The following is a 20,299-nucleotide window of genomic DNA, read 5'->3' on the forward strand; positions in this document are numbered from 1 at the left end:
GACATCGCGGAGCTATACAACTGGACCATCGTGGAGAATTCAACATCGGATACGAACAAATTATCAATCGATAACGAGATCAACCCGGATAATTTCGAGTATGCGTCGGATACTATTTGATGTTTTACTGTATACTCGTTGAGTTTTTTCTGAAAACACGATGATATCTTCCTAGTGATTGCGTTGGCAATTCCAGCAACTGTTGTCATCGCGGAGACAGCGATTGGAACAGCGATCGGGGTTATCGTGGTCACCGTGGATAAAATAACACCGGCGCCAGCTACTATACCCGACACCGAGTACACGACCGCGTCGATGGCGGTTATTTTACGACGGTATTTTTTTATTTTTACACGGTATTGTTCGGAAAGCGTTTTCAAGTTCGCGGAAAATTCTTTTGCGGTATCGAATCGATATTGATGTGACGTCGGTGATACCTCTGATTCAACTTCCTTGGTGGTCATTTTTATTTTAAAAGAGCTAGTGTTTTTAATTACTTAGATTCGCTGCAAATTCCACATACCATGTAATGTTTGCCCGGGCTAGATTTCTATCAACGGCATAAATTGTAAACTGTTCAGTTGCGTTCCTGTCTATAATTGTTGATATTGTATTGTTAAACCCGGATGAACTCGACGATAATATATTAAACTGCATCATTGAAACCAGTGTCAATCGATAAATACCCTTAACAGTTGCGGTAATATTTACTGTATTCTGTGTAGGAGTCCAATCGAATGATCCATGCCGAATTGAGTATACTGTGTTGATGATGTTCTCATGAGGGATTTTTATTTTTTCGAATTGCTCTGCTACTCTCGGTAGTCCGTCTTTAATCGCTTCAACATCAGTTTTAATCGTTCCTATTTCCTGTATATGCGTGTCCACATCTTTTTTGTTCGCTGCAACCCTAGTAATGAGTGTATTTATTTCCTGTATATGCGTGTCTATACTTTTTTTGTTCGCTATAACATTAATTTTGAGTACTTCTATTTCCCCTTCATGCACGTCTATACTTTTTTTGCTCGCTATAGCATTAGTGTTAATTGTTTCTATTCTCTGTCTATGCGCGTCTACATTATTTATGATCGTTACAACATTAGTTTTGATTGTTTCTATTTCCCGTGTATTCTCGGTCATACTTTTTTTGTTCGCCGCAACATCAAGTTTGATTGTTTCTATTTCATATGTATGCACGTCTATACCTTTTTTGTTCGCTGCAACATCAGTTTTGATTAATCCTATTCCCCGCCAATACGCGTCTACATTTTTTTTGTTCGCTTCAACATCAGTTTTGATTGTTCCTATTTCCTGTGTATGCGCGTCCACACCCTTTTTGTTCGCTTCAATATCAGTTTTGATTATTCCTATTTCCTGTGTATGCGCGTCTATATTATTTATGATCGTTGTAACATCAGTTTTGATTGTTTCTATTTTCCGTCCATGCGAGTCTACATTATTTATGATCGTTGCAACATTAGCGCCGATTATTTCTATTTCCCGTTCATGCGCGTCTACACCCTTTTTGTTTGTTGCAACATCAGTTTTGATTGTTTCTATTTCCTGTCCATACGCAGTGATATCATTTATAGTTATTGTGATTTCATCCGGCTTGGTATTTTTTTTACCAAGGAATTTATCAAAGTTGTCATCGATCCTGTTAACATTTTTTCGTAACGTGTAAAATTGGCCCGACAGCGTCGTAAACTCCAAAATAGTATTTTTTATTGTTGCAAGATTTGGTTCGAATACTATCGGGTACCCAAAAAATCTATCGATAGTTGTTTTCACATGCCCTTCGAGTTCGATTATTGATCTATTCAACCTTATACCACCGTCTCGGATTAATTCTATCATTCTCTCTATCTCCACTATATTTCGACCCGGTTTGAGTCGTCCGTCGCTGGTATACAGCGCGATAGTGTTCTCGTCGGCATCACGCTGTCGTATTAAAACATCATTCAGTGACACATTACCGGATTTCAATTTACCCTGGCGGTCTTGAAATACAACTATTTCATCTGGGTCAACACTGGTTAAGTTCAACGTATCAGCGATTTCATCCTCAATTAGTTTTTTTATGTCATCGGTGGCGGCTGTTTCCGTGGATTCTTTCAGCGCCGAAACCGATCGTCCCCAAATATCAATCATTATTATTGTAAATGTTATTCTCTAAAATCCGTTGAGCTTCTACGACCCCACTAGTGTATTCGTTTACAACCACATGAGGTGGTTTTCGCGATGATGAAATCGCCGCAAGTACGTTCAATACCTCACGGCCACATATCGGCGGGTCACTCAATTGCTGTGTTGGCAGCGTGGAATAAAAAACCCGGGCTGAACACGCCCGGATATACCGCATGAATTCGTTTGGTGGGGCTAACCCGTATGAATCAAAATAGACGATCGCACGCGGATCAATCGCGTACGCAACCCAATGAGTTCCCGCTCCGGAGGATCCATCGAGGTTAATTATGCCGGTTTCAATATTCCTTGGTGCCGCCGGTAATTGATCCCTCATAAAAACACCTCTGAAGTTTTTTATCGCTAGCGCGTTTGCGGCGTCTATTAAATCAAAATTAGACATTGGAGTCATAGACTCAGGAGTCATTGACTCCCGAGTTAATAAACGGTTCCCGGTAGTCTTAGACCCTTTCCCGAGTACCATGAATACGGGGTTCCCGGTAGTCTTAGACCCTTTCCGGCTACGGGTCGTTTTTTTTTGTAGCCTTTCCCGGTTGCCTTCTTCAATGCCATCCCCGCCGCGGTACCAACGGCCCCCAACGCCGCCGCCTTAGCCACTGCTGGTGCGGCCGTGGCAATCAATGCCGGAATCGCAGCTAACAGCGGAAATATCCCACCGGTCTTTTCCATGTTTTTAATTGCTGCGGCCGAAAAATCTATTTGAACACCCTTTTTATTCTTCATCGCATCATTGAAATGTTTTATTTGATGCGCCGTCAACGATATCTTATGATTACCACCCGCCATCTGCGACGGCTTCAGCGTTATTGTGGTTCCGCATTGTTTAGCCGACTTTGATCGTAATTTCTTGACTTGACCATCGGTCAACTCTACACTGACGACACTATACGACATTTTATTGTAAACGCGTTTTGTGCTTTCAATTACATGTTTTCCACTGGCGCATCAACGATTCTCATTCGTCCACCAACACCTTCTAGCAGCATTGATTTATCGCTGAGAATGACAGCAACCGCTCTATAATTAACACCACCCGGGGCTATACGAGCTCGGAAGTGTATATCAACGACGGATTGTCTCGTTAAATCAAGATGTTCCAGCGAAAAATAATAAATCGGATACAGTTTTTTAAAATCAAGTTGTGATATTTGCAAACCAGTGTCGACGTTTTGATCACGACCCATATACGACAGCAATCGATGGTACACACGTGCGATATGGTTGTCGTCGTAATTAAGCTGTATGTCCTCGGACGGTTCCTGTTGTCCGTTTATTCTCAGCGAAACATCCCTGACTCCTAATTTATCAAATATCATATGGCTGTGTTCTTGATTACCCAATCGATTCCTATTCTGCAGCGCTATGAATATATGACGCGGGGCTGAAACACCCTGTTTTGATGCCAGGTGCCATGTAAACGTATCGGCGACGTTATCCTCTTTAGCATCAGTTGTTACCGCTAGCCAACTCAACAACGATTTCCCTCCCTGTTCCATAAATGCTAACAATCGTGCTTCCGTGGTAACTGATGGAGTCAGCACCGGCATCCACAATGCCATTTTAGTTAAAACGACTTTACCGGCAGCGACGCCAGCAGCACGCCATATTGCATTGTTATCATCGCCCCTTCGCGTCAGCGCGATTGTATGCTTAGCCCCATAGATAACCTTCCTGACATTTCTGCAGAATCCAAATATGTGATGGAGTGGAATCGCGCATGAAAACTTTCGGCGTGGTCCTTGCAACATCCCTACTCGTGTTGCGAATCCTAGATTAAAATTATCGTTAGTACTTTTTATAATATTGAAATTAGCGCCTGGTCTTGCTCTGCGGTCTGGGTTAGCTGCTTCAGCCTGTGGGTCAGTTGCGGTATCTCTTTCCGCCAGCACGTTGATGTACTGAATATGGTCAGCGTTATCGTCGGTGTCCTTCGCAAACATCATAGATGGGCCCGCCGATCTTGTATAATCATCCGAGTATCTCGCCAACCCAATTATCGTTGTTGCAACATCAACCTCGCGTTCTATTGATTCAATTTCTCGCCCGTCAATAAGATATCTGGCGCTCTCAAATAACGCCATGATACCGTTGTTGACGAAACCAACTCGAACACGAGGGTCATCTGCGTATGGTGCATTATCGGCGGCATTTGTCACGAGTTCTCCCTCGATTTCGATAAACGCTTCACACGGCAGAAAGTATTTACTGGTATCTTGGACCTGAAGTTCAATTCGCGATCGTAGGTCGGGTTGCGCTGCATAATAAGAATAATATTGATAATCACGGACAGAATCATCCCTGCGCACTGGGGCGTCCATATCAAACGCGGGATCAGCGGTTCGCGCAAACATTCTATTATTTATCATGTTGATGTTTTCAATTGAAATCCATCAACGTCGTTTTCGTCGTAAATTCTTCGAATTTAAACCACTCCCCGCTATCGCGTTCATGAGCGCGTTGGTTGCCGCATCGGCGGATGGCGAAGTCGCCAACGACTGAGTCGTCGCCAACGACTCTAATTTTTCTTCCACGGCGTTATTTATTACTTTACTGACATTTGCAGGCATCACTGTCGTTGATGGCATCTGTTTTCTTTTTGAGAATCTCTTGGATTTCACCAACGACATTAGTTTGTCCCGCGCGGCTGAAAGCGCCTTTCCGGCAACATCTCCAATGGCACTAATACCCTTATCACGAATAACATCAATAGCCTTCATTCCTAATTGTTTGGCTAACGGCGCTACTTTTGGAGCCATTCTTGTAAATAACCCCGCAATGGTGCTACCGAGACCATCTCCATAGTACGCACGGTAAACAGGCAATCGCGAGTTTACCACGTAGACGAGTACTGGTTTATCATGGTTGTAGTGTATGATCATCCTTATTAAAAACACCAGTTTTCCAATTAATCATCCACGAGCTCGTCTATGAGCGTTCGATATGCATTAATGTCCATAATACCGCCTGTAAATAACCGCTTGCAAATATCAGCGGCCTCATTGATTATTTCCGTAGAGTTATTTCCGGCTCGTTTTCCTCCGATTAGTACTTCCAGCCGTGATATATCACTGAGAACACTATTAGGACAGGTAACGCCGTAGGATTCTTTACCAACAGAGTATCCTTTTCCTTTTTTTGGTGTTATACTCTTAACTTCCTTGTGGAATGCGTCGTAATCGGATTTACTACGATGTGGTAATGCATCTTTATGTTTACTTGCTAAATACACTATTCTTGCCCAGTCCTTTAACGACTTTATATTTTTCTCGTAACCGCTATTGATATGCTTCTTATCTCGTATGTTCTTAGCAAAATTGTTGGCAGTAAAATTAATTAATTCTTCCCTGTTGCTGAAGTCTCTAATTTGATCTATTGTGCTCTTCTTGAGTACAATACGGGGTATATTCCCTTCTTTTTCTTCCGGTATTTCTTCTTCCGGTGTTTCTTCGGGTATTTCTTCTTCTGGTTCTTTCGCAGTAGCGCCTAGTTCTTCCTCGTCGGCCATTGTAACATAAGGTTCTTGTCGTTCGGTTATAGCGAGTGGTGGTGGCCTCCGTGTTGTAGCAGCCGCTATTTTTGCAGGGAGTGTTTCTAAAGACCTTTTTGTTTGTTTTGTCTCTGCCGCTATCTTTTCAAGCGCACCAAGAACGGGTACAGTTACCGCCGTAACATCCTTAGTCGCTTTAGTTACCGGGGCAAATAACTGTTCACTTCCAACAGCAAAATCAGTTTGCATTTGTTGTCGCGTTTGAAGTTTCTCTCTCACTCTGTCTCGTAACGGTATAAACTTTCTAAGCGCTGCTAGTCGCTCTCTGGCTAGCCGAGTAGTAAGTGATTCACCTACCATTATTGTAAATTGATCCGCAATTTTCTAATTTTCCGCCGAGTGTACCATCGGGGGCTCCACGGAGTTTTCGTCTATAATCCTTCTAATGTTTTTGATCTTACTAGAAATCTCCCGGCGTCGTTCATAAACACGTCCGAGTTTTTTTCGTATTATTTCAACGGCAGTAAATAGTCCAATGAATGCATTTGCGTCATTGTGGTACAGGTTCTCATTAATCGTATGTTGTAATCGTTTTATAAAAAAATACTCGCGGGCCAGGGTAAAACGCCCCCGTTTCGACTGTTCGTTAATAATCTCATAATCGGATAATATTTTTTCACTGTCGAGACCATCAGATAATTCAATTCCTTGATTTTTTAATTTTGAAATCTCAGTTAATATATTATTGATGTCTTCGATATTCATTATTCTTATAAAACATCTTATTTCTAATATCAAAAATTTTAATAAAATTTAATAAAATTATTGGGGGTCATTTTTGACCCCGTTTTTTGTATGGACGGTACAATGCCGTAAATCTCCACTCGAGTGTTGTGGCAGATTACAGGCATACATGGACGGTACAATGCCGTAAATCTCCACTCGAGTGTTGTGGCAGATTACAGGCATACACATATACTTAATTAAGGATGAATATATTTACAATGAAATGATTGATGGATGATGGGACGGCACAAGACAGCACAAACATAAAACGACGGGGCGGAACTCTACGGCCAATTCAACCAATCAAAAGCAACCCAATTAAATTAACCCGGTTGCATGATTGTAAACAAAAGACAACCACACGCCCGGGTTAAGAGCGTGGGTTAGTTTTGATTAGTTGAATTGGCTTTCGAAAGCCCCAGGCTTATAACGAGTCATCTTATATATAAAGTGACTAATACAGCGGCGTCAGTCACAAGGTGTGTGTTAATTTGAATTCCCTTGAATCGTTAAATCCTTAAATACTTATTAATGGTGTTTCACGGCATTTAAATGAAACCAAATACTCAAATAAAACATTAAAAAAAAGAATACAGCTGTTAGATAATAGCGTGTATTTCATTAGTTTTCATCGTAAAATGATTAATTAATCGCAACATTAATTGGACTTCAAGGGACATAACTCTTGTCATGCGACGCTATCACAAAACGAGTTATCTCCCTTTGATGTTATATATGAAAATCGAATTCTATGACCCGTCTTTTTTGAGATCGCTGTTTTAGTTATATTCTCCGCAACATCTCGAACTGATTTACTACAAATATCGAAGTATTTACCAGCCGCATTCATAGAGCGAAATATTTTTTCCTCGTGAGTTGTTGTATCAAATGACTTTACGGGTTTTGCCTTTCTCATCCCTCCTGTTTTTCCAAATTTGGAATTTTGACTCGGTGTAACAGCTCTTAGATTACACAGTCTGTTATTTTGAGGACATCCATCAATGTGATCAATAACGAGACCGTCGTTGATCAGTCCGTTAAACGCTTCATACACCATCCTGTGAATAAGACAGATTTTTTTCCCAGCATTAAATCGCAAGTATCCGTGATTATTTACGGTACCAACCGGCTTCTTCAGTCTGCGGTTTCTAACAATACCGTCGCGAGATGCCTCGTAATTGACGAGCAGGGGGTGCGGCTGAAATTCTTGGTCCATTTGTATAATAATACTACTTGTCTAATTTATTATTTGGTTTAATTATGAATCTTTCAACGTAGTCTTGGGGGGTTTTAATGACGAAATCGGCGGTGGGGTCAATGACGGCGTTTTTAATTCGCTTGTCATAATAGCGTTTTAGTTCCCTGTATCGCTTTCCGCCACAATTGATACACAACTGGGATTTTCCTCTTACACCGACGTGGCAAACCAAGCACGGTAGGGGGCCAAGAGAGCCATTACGAACGCTTTGTAAATGATATCCGCAGAATTCACCTCTACATGATTTATTGCACGGGGTTGTCGACCCAATCATCAACCATTTGCATTTATTCATTATACTATATTCTTTCATTTAAATACTTGTTTTAATTATATGGATGAGTTCGAGAGATTAGCAGTAATTAAGCCCTGGAAAAATATTAAGTTCAATCTCGATAGAGTCCTCAAGGACACACCAAAAGCGTTAATAAACGATAAAACCCTGTTGAATAAAATACGCGATTGTATCAATGAATTCAAGCGTGATGGTGCATCTCATAGTTGGTCAACATTTCGAATTGATGGTGTTGTTGATGCTACCATGAACGACAACCGCGCAGCAATGATAATATCACAACTTGACGGTAAAAGATATTTCTTCAGAGTAAAATTCATTGTCCGGGTGGAATCAGGTGATTGGATCATACGTGATAAATTTGAACCAGTTCTCAGCGACAAGAAAACAGTCACTGTCAGCCGCGACTCCAAGCCGGGGTTGTTAACCGGAATTGATAGACCATACTATGAACGAGCGTATCCTGAAACAGCAGTTGTTTATGGAATATACCCGTTAAATAAGAAACCTGATATCGGAAAACTGAAACCGATGAAACAGTCAACGGGGATAAATTGTGTAGCAGAACGAATAATAGAACATTTTACAAATGCATGTCGAGGAAACAAATTGACTGATTTACGACGTAGCAAAATCAACCAGTGGGAACTAACCGTAAAAGAACGTGGAGCGACCATCAGCGACATAGCGAGATTAGAAACGTCGTTGAGATTTCCAATAACCGTTACAACGATAACCGGTGAAGTATTATACGAATCAAAGTACAAATCAAATGGAGCCCCAATCAAAATTATTGATCATAACGAACACGCATGGACGCCCGCGATCACAATATTTCCACGGGATAGAACAGTAAAGTATATCCCGGGGGAATTTTTAGGAGAGGACGGTTTTCTCGCGGAGAGGAAACTATTTGATGCTATTGCTTGCTTGTGTAAAAATGACCCTGTATCAGTGTGGTTACTTCGCAGCGCTGAAAACGACATGGATACCTTTGATCAGTTTGTAAGACCAAACGGCGAATTATATCGCACTGAAGCATTTCACAACAGGATGAAAAAAACCGCCATGGAATTTGAAGAGCATGATGAACAACTGCTAACAAATTGTTTTACGATTCCATCGGTTGTAGCTCATGTTGCAGCAAGGAAAAATGCGTGGAGACCAACACGCAAGGAATTTCTACCGGATGTACAATCCAGTTGTTTGGAATACTATCACGGTGGACTATGGAACACTGAATACAACCGCGACGCTATGATCTCGGTTGATATGGTTGCCTGTTATCCAGCGAGTTTTCTCGGGTATGGATCCGCCGCTGAATATTTCAAACGATTTGGACACCCCAGTCATGAAATGACTCGTGTTGCTATTAATGGACCACTGCCTGATTTTGATTTAACCGGATTCGCTCGCATAGTATCATTTGAATTCGCGGCAGGACTCCATCGCTGTTGCTATATTTGGATCGGTAGACACATGGCTGAAAAGAAGTGGCTGCCAATAGCGCTGCTACGGTATATGATTGATTGTAGCATGCTAGTTTCGTTGATTGTCAGTGACGCGATTATATCATACCGGGCGCAGACTGAAGTCTGGTTACCAGAACCGGAGCGTCTAGATAGCATAATTGACGAGTCCAGAAAAAACATTGATGCCGACGAGGAATATATCATCGAATGGTCCAGGAGGATATTCAACCAACGAAACTGCGAGGCAAAAGATCTCGGTAGAAGAATAATTGGTAAGTTCACACAAGGTGGAAGAAACTGCGACTACAAACGATATTGCTCACGGCTGATTATAGATGACGCAGAATATGATTTCGTAATCAAGGACGCAGTGGCAAAAAATAGATACGTGAACTGCAAAACAGCTTTCTTGTCCAATGGAACGAGGTTGGGTACAGTTGTTACCTACAGCGATGGAGACAGCCCGGCGTATCCACATTTGAGGGCGTCTATGCTGGGTTATGCCGCTATCAATTTATTCTCGATGATAAATAGATTTCCCGATACCGCGGTTAGAGTAGCCGTTGATTCATTTTATGTTGACGTAGCGTATAAGGAAAACGTAGCCGAGTTTACTAGTCCGGACGAGAGTTGGGGTACATGGAGAATTAAAAATGAAATACGACGCGATTATTCTCCGTCAGCAGATGTCACCGTTGAGAACAACTACTTACGCGGTGATAAATTGTCAGAATGGTCTAATGCACCATCGTGTTCTGATCCAATTTGTAGACATAAAACAGTTTATTTAAGCGGCTGTGGCGGGTCAGGAAAGACGACTCGGGCAATTGAATTATTTCGTACGCGGGCAAGTATAATCGTGCTTACACCGACCCATAGACTAGCGCGAGAGATAAAACAACGAAATGTTGACGCCGTTACTTATCATAGCTTTTTTCGATACAGCGGCGGTGAGTGGACTCCTGATCGAATGGGTGAAAAATTTATTCCCGACATTATCATCTGGGATGAGATATGTACTGTTTCATTAGATACTTTACAAATGTTTCTTGAGTGGTTGCTGCGCGCGAATACAGCGGTAATCATGTGTGGGGACCATGGCCAACCACCACCATTTGTCGGCGAGGGTCCACATGATTGGTTAAGGGGTTTTGTGGACTATTATGAAGAAACCGATACTGATTACCGAGCACTTGATGAACAACTGCGCGAGGTTAAGAAATTAATCAGATTACAGCCGGATAGAATTCAATGTGAAATAATCCGCGAGGTGATTCCGGAAACGCCGTTAAATGAATTCTGGGAAACATGGAGACCAAACGATTTGATTGTAGCGAGCAGAAAGATAGTCAGAGACACACTTCAGCGGAGGTTGTTTACGTTGCATAAGGAAAAGTTTCCAACGCGTCCAGTGCCGTTATGTTATAGACCCGCGGACACACGGCGGCAGAACATTGAAGTTGAAATCCCGGGCCGGACAGAAAAACAAATTCTCGTGCTGAATGATATTGTGCTCGTTGATATCAGCGTCGTCGAGGACGCGCTACGTGCTAATAAATCCCCGTGGACGCTAGGATACGCAACAACAATACATTCCTCGCAGGGACTAACCATCACGGACACAATTGTTTGGATGGTTGATAATCGCATTGAATGGTCGAATCTAGTCTATCTTGCAGTGTCCCGAGTACGAAGGATAAATCAGCTTCGAAGAATTGTTATTGACGGAGTCAGTGACGAAGCCAGTGACAACGATGACATTATCGATGCAAGCGTCATTGATAGAAAACTCTCGGGTTACCGCCAACAGGATAAAAAAAAACAGCGGCGTTTTGATATTGATGCCGAATTAATAATTGCGTTACGACAACAACAGAATAATCACTGCGCGAGTTGTAATTGTGTAATGCGCTGGTGTTATTCGGATAAAGACGCTCGCCAATTTACCGTGGACAGGATCGATAACAGTCTCGGTCATGTCAAAAACAATGTGAGGTTGACCTGTCTTGAGTGCAATAGACGCAACGGCGCTAGTTAAGACCACGCGGGGGTAATTGAGTATCGTCAGGTATCACTTGTAGTTGCTCGCGTGTAAATCCGCGCTGAGGAGCAGTTGAATCCAGTCTGTAGATCGGTGGTCTACCAGTTGATCGTGTTATCGTTGATATGTTATGTGTGGTAACACTCCAAATAGGATCAGTAGCTCTTTTTTTACCGCCTTCAAGCTCTCCTGGTTCATATAGATATCTAACAGTGACATCGCCAAGAATCGGCTTGGAAACGCTATTTATTTTTGATTTTCCGGGTATATACTCGTATTTAATCGCGTCGCTGGGCTTCATGTTGATTGCTCGGGTAATCTCATTATTTAACGCGGCAATTACACCTGGCAACCTTTTAACCCATTCACGAGATCGTTTTTCTTGGATGAATTCCTTCGCGTATTGATATCCAAATAACCGTTCAGCGAGAGTCCGATTGAATCGTTCAACAATTGCCTGATCACGATGTAGCGCAGTATGACCTCGTCGTATCGCGACGCTATGATGTTTCAGCGTTGATAAAACAGCGCCGCGAAATTCACTACCGGGATCAACTTGTAATAGATTTGGCCAGCGCAGAGGGCCTCTTCGATAAATTCTTTCAAACGCAGCGGCTACTTCAGTTGCTGACTTTGTTTTTAACGGCTCCGCTTGTTTGTATCGACTCGCAACATCAACTACGGTTAGCGCGTATTTGTAACCATTGTCATGCGGCAAAAATAGTATATCAGCCTGATGAACTTCATTAGGTACGCTGACATCAAAGCGCGAGAAGTTGATTTGTTTAGGCGGTGGTAGATAAATTTGCCATATAGCCTGTTTGGATAACCAATTAGCCGCAGTGGCCTTTGTTACCTTTGCAGCGCTTGCAAGCTTACCAATTGCGGCCTTCCCCTTCCAGTATCCTCTCGGAGAATAATAGATGGAATCCATGTTGTTATTATAAACGCTATCGTTTTCAATTACCAGCGCGAGAAGCTCCGCTTCCAATCATTAATTTACCTTTCATAGCCGATTTTACCAACCATGAGGCCAATTTTTCTTTGACGGATTTATCGGGAATAGCATTTAACGCGTGAATTAATTTTACATCCGCGATATGACGCTGTTGCAGATCGCTACTTTTGTAAGCAACATCATGAGCATGACACGCCTTATCGATAGCGTTTATTGGATACTCACCGGGTTTGGGCTGATTTTGATCATCGAGTCTAATATCTAATCGTGTTCCGGGGCCACAGTAGTTATATCCTGGGAGGTGTTTTTCTCCTGGATACTTTGCCCACGGTGTTCCGGGGAGTTTTGCCAATTTGGCTGCGATGTCACCTCCTCGCTTTTTTTTAAAACATCTCCGGGTCTAATAGAAATAAATCTAAATTTCTTTGTACCGCATTGTACACACTTGCCAGTAAGCGCCGATCTGTTATTTCTTGTTGTAGCGGTTGTCATATCATTTGTGCCAGTACGTACTCTACACTTCACACAATATAGATCCATAATTTATGTATAGAGATATGAATATAATTGATTTTTCGGCGACTAAAACAAGAGAACCAGTTAAGCATGTTGCAGCGTTACCAAACTCGATCCGGATGATTATCATCGGACCATCTGGATCCGGCAAGACGCAATTGTTACTCAATTTAATAATGAGATGGATGAAGTGGGATAAGTTGTATTTGGTTGCTCCTAGCGTGGATGATCAACGATGCTACGAGGTGTTGAAAGATTTCAACGAGAATGCATCAGCGATCGCTAAAAAAAATGTTATTGAGTTTATTACAGATATCAATGATGCACCGGGTATTGATGATATTGATGGCGACGTTAACAATCTAGTCGTGTACGATGATGTTATGTTAGACAATCAAAAAAACCCAGCTAGGATATTTTCCAGAGGCAGGCATAAAAACACTGACGTGATATATGTCACTCAACGATACACTCAGATTCCAAAAGTAATTAGAGACAACTGTAATATTCTTGCTATGTTCAACGGCGTTGATACACACACGCTACGAAATATTTGGCAGACATGGTGCGGCGGTGACATGGACTTTAATGTTTTTCGAAACTTTTTTAGTCATGCTCAGTCGACCCCACATGGATTCGTAACGATAAATTTACATGATCCTCGGACACGATATCGTATCGGACTTGACCAAATATTCGGTTAGTTGTAAATAATTTTCATTGTAAATAACCACTTAGCAGCAGAGGGGGCGATGACATCGACGCGGTCGTCGATGTGCTTACCGGACGCTGACGACGCTGGGGATCGACGCGCAGAAGGTGTTAATTAAACCAAATGACGACGCGACGATCCCCCAGAGTCGTCGTCGTTTTTTTTTTACCAGCGCTGACTACACCGGATCCGTTGAGTGCAGAAAGTACTAATTAAGCAAAATAACGATTGGACAAAATGTCGGATTCGCCCCCTCTGCTGCTGCAGTAGACTTCATACCATATTTACATACCCTCACACAAGTTGAGATGCAGTAGACTTCATGCTATATTTACATACCATCACACAAGCTGAGATGCAATAGACTTCATACTATATTTACATACCCTCACACAAGTTGAGATGCAATAGACTTCATACTATTTTTACATACCCTCATATAAGTTGAGATGCAATAGATTTCATACTACACCACTCCCTCGATAACTCACACCCTGATAACTCGCGAACCTGCTTATAACACAGTGTCAGGCATGGATCCCATTTTTTAAACCCGAAAATACCCAACAAATGTATCCCTATTTGTTGAACTTGAAGAAAATCGGAAACTCTGATGTATTGCTCATTTTATCATTGAAAACGGTAGATAGGACCTGGAAATTTTAATCAACACTATGAAATATCAAATTTAAAAATAGCTCATACAATTTTTTACATTTTCTTTCCAAACGACATTCCTAGTACCCCGCAATTAACGATATTTAAGAAAATTTTTATCAATGAAAATGTCACTTATGCCGAGTGGAGGCAGTACTTTAATAAATAAATACAAATTAAATAAAAATTTTTATCAATTGAAATTTGTGTTCTATTTCCATCTTTTAGTTAATTTTAAGTGCAATCGTCATAAATGCAATGTGTCCTCTTGTAATTAAACGTAAAATACATCAATCTACCATAACAGCTATGTCCGCGAGCATTTCTCTAAGAACCTAATGAAGTGCTGACCGTGTTTTGATAACTGAATTGCGGAAGTATTTGTTGTATTGTTGCACTGAATTAAAAGCTGACCTCCCTTGTAATTTGAACTTAAAAAAAGGAGGTGGAATAAAAGAAAACTTAAAAGGCACAAAATTCGGACTAACTTAAAATCTAGCGGCCTGGGTCGTATGTCGGGTGAACTCACTTCATTTGATCAATCGAACACTCTAATAAACGTTATTGTGTATGTAAAAGAAACTACCTTAAATTAACCAACTCTTTCATAACTGTGATCAAAGATAACAAGGCAGCCAAGCGAAACGAATACTTTGTAAAATATCGAGCTTGATTTCACAGATACGGACCATTGTGGGCAAGCGAGGTTCAGAGAATTCTTGAACTGGCATTTAGAGGTATCCTCAGGGATGATAAGAAATTTCATTATTACTTCCATTGAAATCATGACATTAACACTGTACTACCCGAACAATACAAAATTGAGTTTTTGAAAAAAAGGAATCTTGTTTGGTGGTGTATCAACAGTTAGTCTAGTTCCCATATTATGGACTACCGATTTGGCAAGATACTATTAAAAACCACTATGGGGACCAGACTCATCAAGAAAACAAAGAGCAGTGACGTAATACACAGATTTGTCGCATATACGTGATGGTTGTTCAAACCAGTTGGAACAATCTTTCATATGTTGGATATTTTGAAGAAAAAAAATGTTATTTTAACAGAATAAGTAACAACTTCATTAGAAAAAGCGCATTATTAAAAATTATTATCGAGGTGACTGTAAAATGAGGATTCAGTCATTAAAGTGCCCAGTTCCCTAATGCCGGTCCGCCCCCCCCCCCCAGTTATCTCAATGTCAAAGCAATTTTTTCCAATTTTTGGACGTCCCTCAGTAACTCGTGCCTCGTTTATAGTGTGGTCTATGTTTGTGGAACCTGTTGTATGCGAGTTATCGAGGGAGAGATGTATATTTACATACCCTCACAGAAGTTGAGATGCAATAGAATTCATACTATATTTACATATCCTCACACAAATTGAGATGCAATAGATTTCATACTATATTTATATACCCTCACACGAGCTGAGATGCAATAGACTTCATACTATATTTACATACCCTCACACAAGTTGAGATGCAATAGACTTCATACTATATTTACATACCCCCACAAGTTGAGATGCAATAGATTTCATACTATATTTGCATACCCTCACACAAGTTGAGATGCAGTAGACTTCATACTATATTTACATACCCTCACACAAGTTCAGGTAGACTAAGATAGTTAGGTCCATCTGTGCTGGGTTGTCAATGCCATATTCATTTAATCTGGCACGCTGTAAAAGAGATGTCCATTCATTAAACAAGCTTACCAATCATGTACTTGAAATGAATAACTAGGGAATACAAATTTAAAAATTAAGAAATTGTACAATATTTGTGTTGGAAGGACTGATTCATTCACCGATATAATTTTTAAGCTCATTACATAAAACCATGGGATGATAATAAAGTTAATAATGATGATGACAATAATGGTGATAATAACAATACGGACTGCAGGGAAAATTCATTGAATACTTTAAAAAATAAGAGTAGGTGTGACTTTAGAACCTGCAACAACAAAAATGGTAGTAGTAATTCAGTATATATGGAAATGCAACAGGCTTTCTGATTGGTCAAATGTCAAATCTGCATCAGTAGAATCTAAGATATACTGTTACGAATGCTTGCACTATTGTGATATGACACTGGCATTGATTAAGTAAACAAAAAAGAGACATATATAATGTTTCTGCACAAAAACGCATAAGAAAGAAGACAATTATTTTTGTATTTGATGATGTTAGACATTAATTTTTGTTTTATTATCACATATATCCATTTCATCAGTTTTGTAACAGCCAAATATGGATGGTAAATTCGTTGTTATAGCTAAGTATTGATGGCAAAACTACATTTGCAGCACCCTGAATTCCTCAATAAAAATTTGGAAAGAAAACTGGACAACATTCAAGTCTTAATACAATACCACAGGATGACAATGCAGGCTCTCCTTTACACTCATGATGTAATCAGTGTTTTCTATTTCTCTTCCAGAACATTATCCGGATTTTATCTGAAAATAATAATGTAGTCCATACTCAGCTGTTAAGAAAAAGCACATAGGTTGCAAAATGTTCATTTAATATCGTAATTCATTACTCCATTACTACAGAGGGGAGTCATGACGTCTCATTGCTTGGCATGCTGGATTGATGACCGAATTGGTGGGAGTTAGAATCCAACCGTTAGACCAGCCTGAATCAGCTGTCATGGTGCATCCTTGGGCAAGGCACTTTACTCTGATTGCTTCAGCAGTAAATATCTTATCTGTGTTGCTGTGCCAGCAATAACCAAGCCAATGAATCAACAGAATACTTGGGGCCCTGAGTGGCCAAGTGGTCAAAAGAGCTCACCGTTACTGATCATTGCCATATCACCTCTGTTAGCGTCGGTTTGAGTCTTGGGCTCGACCAATGTGAGAAAGCTTGCCAGTAGCTTCTCTTGGGTTAGTGGTTCTTTCTGAGGTTTTCCTGGGTTCTTCCTCACTACTTATATTGGCCTCCATGTATAGCTTATCTTGTGCTATAAAATGGCATTAAACCCTACAACAACAATCAATAGAATACCTAATGTAAAAACAACAACTACATTAATATTATCACAAGTTTCATACAGAATTTTAAACGATAAATTCAAAGACTTTTCCCAAACATTCTAAGATCACAAACATAGATTTCCAAGACCTATTTTGGCTAACATTTTGTATGCAATATTTGTTTCATAAGAAATTGATTAATGCACCATATTTTTGGCATGTCCTCGGATGGTCTAAAAAAATTTATTCTTTTGTAGTCTGAAAACATTGTATTCCATAACTTAGCATCTGAAAACAAACAGAGGATGATAGATTTGCCACCCCCCTCCCAACTACAAGGGTAAAATAACCTAAAGAAGTTGAATAAATCACCATAATAATGAAAAATTTCACCTTTTTCTGTTAGGAAATTGAAAAATTATTTTTGATAGCGGATTGACCATTAAAACCTTCCCCAGTAAATTATAGTAGAAATGTGTTATAAATGTCTCGGGTTAATGGAACAACCACTGGCCGATTTCTGCAAGTCATCATTTGATGATAAAAACAAACATTTGTGTTTCAAAACTTAAACAACAGTATATAAATAGCAATTTGTGTTTACAGAACAGAATACGTGACCTAAGATTTTAATTATTTTTTCATACAATCAGACTGAAATCATAAGGAAACCTGTCATGGGGAAATAATGGCACACATCGCTGTGTTTGAGAAGTACCACTTTGTTAGATTGCCTGTTTTTATAAATGTTTGGGCAAATATATTAAGCAAAATATTCAACACAGAAAGCATATCTGAATTTTATGTTATTCAAGATTTGCCACAAAATGCAATTATGTACGTCCCAACATATGGGACAATGCTATGTTGTGGAATTCAAGAAATGCTGTAATGTCAAAGTTGTTTTCACTTTTTTTTTTATATGGGGAAAAAATGCAGCAAAGAAAATAATATTTAACCAATGCCTGATATTACTAAGTAGACAAATAATAAAACTATAAATTTGCAATCCCATCAAAATAGAAGGTTGTAATGAAGCAGAATGTGAGTAGTTACGTTCTGAAAGCCCCTCTTTCTAAAAATAGATACACTCCAACGTTGGCTGTTTCATTTAGGTTGGAAAGGTTTTAGTTCATTCATATACTGACTTTAATGCTTCACTGTGTTATCTATGAATAGGTAAGGTAATGTTGCAACCAAGAAATTAAGCCAAACCAAATGGTATGAAGACATGTGTGCATTTAATTTCATGAATATGTTACTGGGGTTGTTTCAAACAAGTTTACAAATTCAACTGCCATTTTATAGTGAACTTAAATTAATACTGTAATCTAGTTACTCCCATCAGTTAAAATTCATTAAAATGTATAACTTCTACAGTGCTCGGAAGTCAGGTGGCCAAAGTACACTGCATGTGTTGTTGTTGTTATTGTTATAGGGTTTAACGCCATTTTTCAGCACAAGATAGGCTATACATGGCGGCCAGTATTAATGGTGGAGGAAGAACCGGGAAAACCCTGGAAAGAACCACCGACCCACGAGAAGCTACCGGCACACTGCATGTGAATATGACAATTGTTATATGCATACAAAACATGTTTATAATATATGCACAATTTGGAAAGTTTCTGTTTGAAAATAAAATAAACTTAAATGCAGATATGCATACTAAGAGACAGAGAGCATAATTCAAATAAGAGAATGAAACTCATACATACACTATATATATATATATATATATATATATATATATATATATATATATATATATATATATATATATACATATATATATCTATCTTGCTTTGTTTCCACTTCTCCCTGTTTAGGACTCACTTCTCCCTGTTCTATCCAAAAGAAGCCACTTCCCCCTAAAATTCAAGTCTAGCTTGACCCTGCACTATAGGAAATTTTGATTAAATAAAGACAAACTTTAAAACTATAGCATTTACATACCCTCCTGTGTATTTGTGTTTGTAACCTCCACCAATTATAAAAGCAGTAAACATCAAGGGCAATAAGATTCCCAAAACTTAATCATTTCATTCACTGATTTATAATTTATACCGTTAGTGTTGCCAATGGGTCTCTAACATTGTTGAGTTATTGGTGTTGCAATGCAAATTGAAGCTTCTAATGTAATGAAGTTGTCAGACCCCTCGCCCATTTCTAGTTCCTATAATAGCCAGAGCTGAATGAGAGATCACCAAAAAAATTCCCAATTAAAAAATGTCTATATTTACATTTTCAAGATTTTGAGCATCATACATGACGGTCATGTATAGGCATATAGCTTCAGCCGCTTGAACTGGGCAAGACAAATCTCAATTATAGTTTATAATATATATGTCTCCCCATCTCGAAACAGAAACAAAATCTGGCTTCCAGAAAGTTGGGACAGTACTACCTTGTATTAAATCTGGTAGACTAGAAGCTACCAGAAGTTTGGATCTGGGCTATCATATACTAAAGTCAGGCAGCTTGGAACATTGAGAACTAGCCTTTGGAAAACTCACCCAGATGTTTCTGGAGAAGTCATTCCTGATTGTCTGGAGAGATAGAGAGATTTGGACACGTGTGTCTTTGATGTTCTATTTTGTGCCCCATGATTGTGCTCTCTACTCCAGGAACAATGAAGGACCATGGTATCATGGTACTGTGTTTGTAATATACTGTACCGGTGAGTTTTTCACAAGAATTACTTAGGAATTTCTCTGTTTTTTATACATCAGTAAGCCTTTAACATAGTTGATCTGGGGGCTGGGGTGCAGATGAATGTCAGTAAAGTTACTGGACAAGCAGATGGAATAAAGCTTTCCCCACGTATTTGTTTCTATTAAAAATGATATTTGGTTATATAATTTAATATTACCAAAAAAATAAGAGACAAAAATTAAATTCCAATAAAAACAATGGTGGTTC

General features: G+C 39.7%; 1 protein-coding gene across 6 annotated transcripts in view; it reads right to left on the reverse strand.

Annotated features, from left to right (window-relative positions):
- The window catches only part of LOC149779276 (tRNA-splicing endonuclease subunit Sen15-like), a 35,267-nt gene that overhangs the window by 13,179 nt on the left and 1,789 nt on the right, over nt 1–20,299 (reverse strand). For all 6 annotated transcript variants that reach the window (XM_089939872.1, XM_089939870.1, XM_089939871.1 and 3 more), the window contains exons 2-3: nt 16,769–16,855; nt 15,992–16,073 (exon numbers count right to left, since the gene is read on the reverse strand). In XM_089939872.1, coding sequence (XP_089795998.1) covers nt 15,992–16,073; nt 16,769–16,804 — 118 coding nt within the window. In that variant the 5' untranslated portion in view covers nt 16,805–16,855. The remainder of the gene's footprint in view (nt 1–15,991; nt 16,074–16,768; nt 16,856–20,299) is intronic.

This window comes from Sinohyriopsis cumingii, chromosome 17 (genome assembly GCF_028554795.1).
Source record: "Sinohyriopsis cumingii isolate HCF-2022 chromosome 17, ASM2855479v2, whole genome shotgun sequence".
Classification (NCBI taxonomy): domain Eukaryota; kingdom Metazoa; phylum Mollusca; class Bivalvia; order Unionida; family Unionidae; genus Sinohyriopsis; species Sinohyriopsis cumingii.